Consider the following 8,592-nt stretch of genomic DNA (forward strand, 5'->3'; position numbering starts at 1 on the left):
CCCCCTTCCGCGGGTGGCAGTCTCTATTTATTTTGGCCATATTTCCGTGAAGTGAAAGCAGCTGAAGCACGGATCTTTCAGTGACATCTGTCGCCACTGTCCCGCCTGCGTCTTTCTGTTTATGAAACCACGCCCACTTCTGTATGACAGCCATATACCGTCTCTGGTCTCTCTGCACTGGAATGGTGATGTAGGCCTACTTGTTTTTCTTGGTAAGTATGTTACACATATGGTCGATACTTTGGTAAATGTAACGTGGCGCCGCCAGCAGCTGCATTACTGACACTTAACAGTTACAGCTAGCTAAACTGTGTTAGCAGACAGCTGTAAGCCAAGTTACAATAGTTCTCAAGAAAGACGTAACTTCTAACTAACGGTTAGTTTCGGTTCTCAAACTGTTTCATGTCAGTGACTCGGGTTATAACCACATAATGGGTTTAACGAAGGCCTAACGTTACATCATTAAATACAGCGTTAAGTTACAATATTTAACCACTGCTCTGGCGCAGACTTTCAATTACGTTATTCCTACTTTTAATTAGGACATTGTATTAATTTATAATTAATACATTTTATTTTTTACTATTTATTCTATTTATTTATTTTTCAAATAGTAACTAGTACTGTCAGAAACAACGGGGACGGGAACTGAGAGTTTTCTGGGGGTTGGACAACATTATATAAGCATATATAATTATTATTATTATTATTATTATTATTATTAGCTTTATATATAAAGGGACCACAATTTACACTGTAAGACAGACACTTAGCCCATCACAACATTTTGATATTAATCCAAAGAAGCGCTCAGTTATATAAAAATTAAATTTGAGATTTGGTGTTTTGCAGCAGAGAATTCGGTAATTGGTATTTAAAGATAAGATGTGTGCAAGTCTGGCTCATTGACAGTAGATCAACCCTATCATCCAGATATGGTTATGGCTCCAATAAACCAACATGGTGAGGACCATAATGCCAAACTTGAGGCTTCAAAATAATACTCCACAAAGCAATGGGTGACGTCACCATAGGTTCACACTTTAAGAGTTTTACACATTGAAACTTTGTTGTGGAAACTGAGCCAACGTTTATAGGTTGATATTATGTGGCAACATGTAATACAGTTTAGGTACATTTTTGTTGCTTATTCAAGGAAGAGAAAAGTCACCACAATATAATGTGCTTGTCATGTATTTATATATCCTGTTTGATTTGAAATCAACTGGCATGAGTTAAAGTTGTCTCTTTCTCTTTCTCTGCAGGAGCCTAGACCACTGCCTCTGTGATGGATCCCCAAACCTGTCTCAAAACCACACTGAAGGACAAATATCAGAAGCTGAAGGAAGCATACTCGGAAAACTCATTACTTCCTTCAAGACTTTGCTATCGGAAGATCAAGGAGGACTACCCATTTAACAATTTGCACCAGCATGAATTTAGAAGTGTTGACAATTCGGACCTTCATTCTTGGTGTTATTTTGAAACCATCCCCCTCGCAGACATCTTATCATGTGACTGCAAACATGAAAGAAACAAAAGAACAGTCATCACTTTGGGAGTGAGTGGAGTAGGAAAAACCACAACAGTGCAGAGTTGTGCCCTCGAGTGGGCCGAGGGGAAAGGGTACAATGACATTCACCTCCTGTTTCCTCTCACATTCTGGGAGTTAAATGTGATCAAACACAAACTGAGCCTAATTGAACTTCTCCAAACATTTTACCCTGAACTGAAGGAGCTCGATGTTTCCAGCTTAAATGAAAAGAATGTGTGGTTTGTCCTGGATGGACTGGACGAGTATCATCTGCCGCTAAATTTCAGCTGCCCAATCGTGAGTGATGTTTCTGAGGTGACCACAGTGGATATCCTAGTGACCAATCTGATAAGGGGGAATTTACTTCCCAGTGCTCATATATGGATTACGACCCGATATGCAGCTGCAACACAAATCCCTGATTGCTTTTTGCTTAAGGAGACCGAGGTTCAAGGGTTCAGTGATGAACAGAAGGAGCAGCATTTCAGGACAGTTATTGGTAATGAGAATCTGGCCAACAAAGCCATTGACCATGTGAAAATATCAAGGAGTCTGGACTTCCTTTGTCAGATACCTCCAATTTGCACCATCATGGCAAATGTTTTGAAGGATCATCTCAAAGCAGAAGATGGGTTTGAAATCAATCCCTTGAATCTAACCCAAATTCACGAAAATCTGGTCAAAGCATCAAATCCGGACATTATTGCCAAGCTGAAAAAGCTGGCACTGTTTCGAATGGGAAAGGGCAACGTGATGTTTGAGCATGATCTTCAAAAAAGTGAAATAAGTATTGAGGAAGCATCAACTTTCTCCAAAGAGTGTCCACTTGTGTTGAGAGAAGAGAAAGGGCTGCATAACACCACAGTGTTTCGCTTTGGTCACCTGAGCATCCAGGAGTTCTTGGCTGCATCTGCCAAATTGGATGACATTGAAAGAAGTCCTGACCCGTCCGTCAGTTGTCAGTATCTGGTGCACCAGGTCCTGCAGGGTGCTGAGAACAACTATGATGTCTTTCTTCGCTTCATCTTTGGCCTCATTAAGGAACACAGCGTGTTGGAGCCTTACAATCAGCTGATTGTCTCCACCAAGAAGAAGATCCTGGAGAACATTTTGTCTTACAATGCTGTGGTTCTATTCCACTGTCTGAGGGAGTACGACAGCCAGGCTTTACTGAGTGAGGTCAAGTTCTTTCTGAAGTTTCAAATCTCTCCAATCCCTGACTTTGGACCACCACATTGGCTGTACATGATCCAAAGGACCACAAATTTTGAAGGAATGAGAGATAGCTTTGAGATGGAACTGTCCACGAGATGTGATGAAAGACTCCTCAGGCAGCTGCCAGCTGTTTTGAAATCCAGGAAAGCCATGTAAGTTTGTACTCACTGGATTCAGCCGTTATCATTTATATAAACACATTCCATATATATTTGTACATTTCCACATTTTTTGTGCTGGCTTTCTGTTCCAGCAGAATGAGTTTGAAAATAAGTGCTTTATAGGGTCACCTCGCCCAAATCACAGAAATATATTTTATCACGTTTTGTTTATGCTGATGATGACATTACAAATGACAATGAAACTTGGCAGCAAGCTGTTTTACCAGAAACAATATTCAGGTTACTCCCAATCAACAGCCCTTACTTTCAACAGTTAAATTATTAGTAGAAAATATTTACATTACTAAATTATTAGATGAGTACTCAGTACTCATTGGTTGGACCACACCCATCCTCAAACTCAGCCTTCATTTGAGATGTTTTGATTTGAAGCTACACACCTGTAAAGACTGCATCTTACACAGATCACCTTGACAAAATCTTTCCACATTTTCACCATTACTGTTGCGGCTGGTAATTATGCACAGTAAGGTCTGTGAATATCTCTAGTAACCGGTGTTCCTGGTATGTTGTATGTTGTTATTTTTTTAAAGTAATTTTTCAATGCTTTGAGTGCCACGGACAAAATTCCATTTGCTTCTATCGTAGTTGGGTGGTGGCAATAGTCTCAAAACCTAAATCTATGGCTGTCCTCCTGCTCTGTCCAAAAATTGAGACAAAGTTTTAAAGTACTGATTCCTACACTTATTACTCAATCTGGTTATCAACATTCTTAAACACTGCTAAAACTGAAAATCCACACATTAACGTCTTAGTCATTGTCTCATTTTGTGTCCTCATTCATTTGATATGTGCTGGAAGACAGTGCCCAAAGAAAATGTGTCAGTGTTCATATTCTTAAGGACTGCACTGTACATCCAGGAACAATTAGTGACTTGTTCCTGAGTTGAATTTGCTGTTATATGCTATCATTTGTGCTGTGTATTGTTTATTAAATGCTAAGTCTTTCTCCCAAAAGTTTCTCAATGTCAACAAATCCCATGAAAAGACAAAAACTAACAATAATTCATTTTTAGCATTAATTAGTTGGAGTTCTATGACACAGAAGAGTAAGCTATGACTGACTTTGGATACACAGACAGTACATGAGTAGGATCAGTTCATTGTTTAATGCCAGACCTGTCATTTATGGTGACCACACTTTGACATGTGTCATTAACTCCCTTCTCATTGCAGGCTGCGATTCTCTAACCTGACAGATAAGTGTTGTCCAGCCTTAGCAGCAGTCGTGAGCACCAAAGAGTCATACCTGAGAGAGCTGGACCTGGGATACAACAGCATCAGTGACGATGGAGTGAGACAACTCATGGAGGGGCTGAGCGATCAAAACTGCAGACTGAAAACGCTCAGGTTGCAAGGCTGTGGAGTGACCGCTTCCGCCTGTAAATACCTAGCCTCAACCCTGAGACAGTCCCGGAAACTGCAAGAGTTGGATCTCAGCAAGAACGAAATTGGAAATGAGGGACTGCAACATCTCGCTGATGGTTTGAGTTCTCCTGAATGCAAGTTAGGAACACTTAAGTAAGTGTTGGCCTACCCCATTTTCTTGAAATGAAGTTGATATCAAAACAGTGAAAATGTAGAATTTTCCTAGTGTATGATGTTCTTTGCACATGGAATGACACTGATAATTAAAGCTGCAAGAAGCAAAGATTGGGCCCTCAAAGTTGCATGTTGCGGGCGTGTTGCAGTTGTGTTATGTGCCAGCATATCATGTGTGGACCACACTGTAAAATTTTTACAGAAATCAGATCACGATTGCCATCCAAGGCTTACTTCCTGTTTCCAGTAGGTGGTGCTATGAATATGACTGCATATTGGCCTGTAGATGTGTTCAGGGGGGTTGAGATTGGACAGAGAACACTGGAGTTCTGACAACTTCCTGTTTCATGGCACGTTCCGATCGTCGATCAATTCTCTAGGTCCTAGATTGATGGAGAATTTTTGGTTCCTCCTACCAAAAATGATATTTTGTTTGTCTGGACATTATATAGGTGCCTACCAATTTTCATACATATCAGTCAAATGTGTCTTGGGGGCTGAGTTTAGGGGGAGTGGTTAAGCCATTTTGCCACGCCCATGTGTGAGACCCATAGAATACTTATACATTTTCGCCACCGCTGATTTTTTATAACATTTTGGTCATGTTGCTATGTCATTTTTTTTGTATTGTAGACTATCACAGTGCAGAATTGAGAAAAAGGGCTGCTATTATCTGGCCTCAGCTCTGCAGAACAACTCCGACCACCTGAAAGTGCTGGATCTGAGCATCAACATGGTGGGAGACAAGGGGGCCAATGAGCTCTTTAATAAATTTGATATATGGAAGCTCAGAAAGCTGGAGTGAGTATGACTTAATATATAAACACATTCAGCCTTTTCAACATGTATGAATAGAATCCAGTTCCATCTCTCTCTCGTCTCTTTGGCAGGATGTGCCACTGCGGCCTCACTGCGTTGAGCTGTGAGGGTATCGGGGAAGCTCTGAAGTTTGAAAGCAGCACTCTGATAGAACTCAATTTGAGCAACAACAATTTGAAAGATTCAGGGTTTGGGCTTATCTGCGAGGGAATGTACGCATGGTGTAGTCTGGAAAAACTCAAGTAAGAACACCTTGCTCTTGTAATTCTTCTTTGATTACATACTGACTGAAGAAAATGTTGGTATGAAAAGAATTTTATTTTTCACTGATAACTGAGTTAATCTTCTCTGCAGTATTTAGCTAACAATGCTCCTGTACTGATCATTTAATATCCCTAAACTATTAAATAAAAACATTTCTCTTATTTTCTAATTTATTATTTCTTTTCAGCGTTTCAAGCTGTGGAATCACTTGCATGGGTTGCATATATTTGGCTAAGGTGCTGTGTTCAGTCTCACAGCTCTACAGTGGGTGGACGCAAAAAACCGACTGGCAGGCAGTCGAGCTGAAAGAGCTTGACCTCAGCATGAACTTCCTTGGAGACCATGGAGTCAGAGAAATTTTAGGTGTCATGAAGAATCCGTACAGCCATCTGACAGCTCTCAAGTAAATCATTTTCAAAACATAATTCTTCATTACACAAATATTGTGATGTTACAACAGTACGCTACAACATGATTTTTGTCCCATTTCAGCCTGAGTCACTGCGGCCTGACTGATGCCTGTTGTGTAGACTTTGCATTAGGATTTACATCAAAGGAGTGCATTATCAGCGAGGTGGACCTGTCTGGCAATGAGCTTCAAGATAAGGGAGTGGAGAAACTCTGCATGGGACTTAGAAACCCTCAATGTGTTCTGGAGAAATTGTTGTAAGTTTTTTATTATTACTTACTACTTCTTAAAGGCAGAATGATATTCATTCAGCAGCTCAGTGCTCTGCTGTATGTCTGTCACTGAGTGGCTCTCATTTTTCGGAGGCAGACCATTAAATTAGCAAAATAAAATGACAAAAATCGGCGGGACTCAGACTGAACGTACCCCAGGTGCCGGATGTAAGCAAGAGGAGCCCAGGAGGACGGGACAACTTTGAATGTTGTGTTTACAAACTGCAACTGCCAAATCCTCCTCATTCTGCCTTTAAAAATTCCTACAAATAAAAATGATACCAGATTAGTTATAGTCAGTCAAAACGTGCCTTAAGATAACTCTAAGCCATGTAATAAGTGCTGCTTATTAATAATTACGCTACCGTATATATCTATAACTTTGCTTTAAAATACATTCAGCAACTCTCTGATCAAAGCATGCATAAAAGCTTTGTTTTCTCTCTAGACTAAGGAGCTGCGGCCTGAGCTCGAGGAGTATTCAGTTCCTGACCACTGCCCTGAAGTCAAACCCCAAACATCTGAAAGAGCTGCATCTGATGGGCAACATCCTGGAAGACTCAGGAATCAGAGCGCTTATGAAACTAACAAAGAGCCAGAAATACACCTTACATACAATAGAGTGAGTACTGATATTGATGATTTAAAAATGCATATAATAGATTTCAGCAGGTATTCATGTTTCATGCCTGTACGTTGGTCACATGAAGCAATAAAATAGCCTAATATAGTATGTGTATTTTTTCCTGTCCAGTCGTAAATGACTCGTACGTACAATTCTGAGTGCAAATGAAATGTTACTCACTTTCAGACGTTCATTCATGTCTTTATTTTCTTGTCTTTCAGTGTCTCTGCAGATTGAGGAGCCAGACAGAAAGCAGACACAAGGCCACAAAGTGCTCAAACACCACACACTCCCTTGTGTTTCAGTGTACATTGTGGTTCCAAAACAAGTGCAGTTAGTCAACCTTTGTTTCCTTAATTTGACTTTATTTACTGCTTAACAGTCATTTTCAGAAAGCATGTGAAAAGATATGAGAAGATCTCTTTTCACCATCCATTTTTTACATATTTGTCATTTATTTTTTATTACTGTGATGTATTAATTGTATACAGTGCCTTACTACTAGTGATTTACTAGGTTGCGATGCAAAGCACTTAAAAAGATAATCCTTTGACAAGAGAGGGAAATGTATGATGAATATTTGAAGTATTGTATCTGCTCATACGATATGTGCCTGCATTATGCTTGTTCTGTACTCTGAATCTGATGCAGGCATTGAAACAAGATGTAATCTGTGACCAAAAAAATAAACTGCTGTGCAGACATGCTGTGCAGTGCTGGTTCACCCTGTGTTATAGCAGCACTCCATCTAGTGGCCGACCCTTGCAGTTTCAGTAAGTGACGCGTTTAGACGCTGGCTGACACAGCGGTACCTTGGCTGCGTCTGTGTCAGTACAGCACCGCAGACAGCCTCTCCTGTGTCATCGCAGTGAACCAGTGAACGCACCTGAGAGCAGGAAGCAAAGGTAGGACAGAGGACACGTTCAAATGTAACACAACAACTAACATGCATTTTATCAGCATCCTGGGACAGACATGTTGAAAAAGGCTGGTAATGCCAGGGACGGTTGTAAATGTTATGTAAGTGCATTATACAAAGTCTCGTAATTGATAGTTGAATGCTGTGTGGCTTTGATGTTATGGTAATCTGATCAGAGCGAGCTGTGCCAAAAAGTGCAGAGGGGTGTGGATTGGCCCCAGAGCTTGCTGTTTGCTGGCTAGGCCTGTATGGCGCAGTTTCAGGGGACAAATATTCCAAACCCTCACTCATGCGGGAATGGACTCTGTCGACCATCATGCTGCTGCCACGATCAAATAAACAGTGCTGTGTGTCCGTCTGCAAGGTGGATGCTGAGACATGCAGACATTTCTAAAACGCCATCAGCGCTGCAGTAACGGTCACTGCCTGTTCATTGCGGCAGTCTCGCATTAAATGTATTTTACTCATTGTTTTGCACACGCAAACTTTTTTTATTAGGAGATTAACTTGAAGTAAGGGGCCAGTTATCGCGTTATACTGTCCGCACTCATCCTAAGAGCAGGTGTATGGGCTGTTGTCATTGGTGTTACTGTAGTATGGTTGTCTCTGAAAACACAAACAAGTACTGCTGGAGTTTTGATATCACATGATATGAACAAAGCAGTCAACAGTGTAAGATAGCGGCGGGGTGACCCAAATCAATGGCAGTAAGCAGCAGTGTGGCGCAGACGCAGGCGGATAAAGTTCAGTCCGCGCGGTTTCAAATTGAGCTGAGTGACTGAGCAAAGGGGGCGCGTGCCACACGGTGGGA

The 8,592-nt window shown here is 41.0% G+C and overlaps 2 protein-coding genes across 2 annotated transcripts in view; both read left to right on the plus strand.

Annotated features, from left to right (window-relative positions):
• LOC118326887 (NACHT, LRR and PYD domains-containing protein 14-like) lies at positions 1-7,586 on the plus strand. The gene is made up of 9 exons (XM_035660032.1): positions 1-212; positions 1,266-2,901; positions 4,108-4,452; positions 5,107-5,274; positions 5,364-5,534; positions 5,744-5,959; positions 6,049-6,222; positions 6,686-6,859; positions 7,084-7,586. The coding sequence occupies exons 2-9, from the start codon at positions 1,289-1,291 to the stop codon at positions 7,097-7,099; spliced, it is 2,877 nt and encodes a 958-aa protein (XP_035515925.1). The 5' UTR covers positions 1-212; positions 1,266-1,288; the 3' UTR covers positions 7,100-7,586.
• Positions 7,587-7,638: 52 nt separating this feature from the next.
• Positions 7,639-8,592, plus strand: part of LOC118326888 (elongation factor 1-alpha 1-like) — a 13,472-nt gene continuing 12,518 nt past the window's right edge. The window contains exon 1 of the mRNA XM_035660034.1: positions 7,639-7,767. The gene's annotated coding sequence lies outside the window, so the exon portion shown is untranslated. The remainder of the gene's footprint in view (positions 7,768-8,592) is intronic.

The sequence above is a fragment of the Morone saxatilis genome, unplaced genomic scaffold (genome assembly GCF_004916995.1).
Source record: "Morone saxatilis isolate NCDOM2014 unplaced genomic scaffold, NCSU_SB_2.0 Contig17, whole genome shotgun sequence".
Classification (NCBI taxonomy): Eukaryota; Metazoa; Chordata; class Actinopteri; family Moronidae; genus Morone; species Morone saxatilis.

Excerpts from the sequence above, each read along its gene's own strand:
- LOC118326887 (XM_035660032.1), top strand. The coding sequence starts at position 1,289 with ATGGATCCCCAAACCTGTCTCAAAACCACACTGAAGGACAAATATCAG. Across the intron at positions 4,453-5,106 it reads TGCAAGTTAGGAACACTTAA|ACTATCACAGTGCAGAATTG; the intron begins GTAAGTGTTGGC and ends TTTGTATTGTAG. Across the intron at positions 5,960-6,048 it reads AGCCATCTGACAGCTCTCAA|CCTGAGTCACTGCGGCCTGA; the intron begins GTAAATCATTTT and ends GTCCCATTTCAG.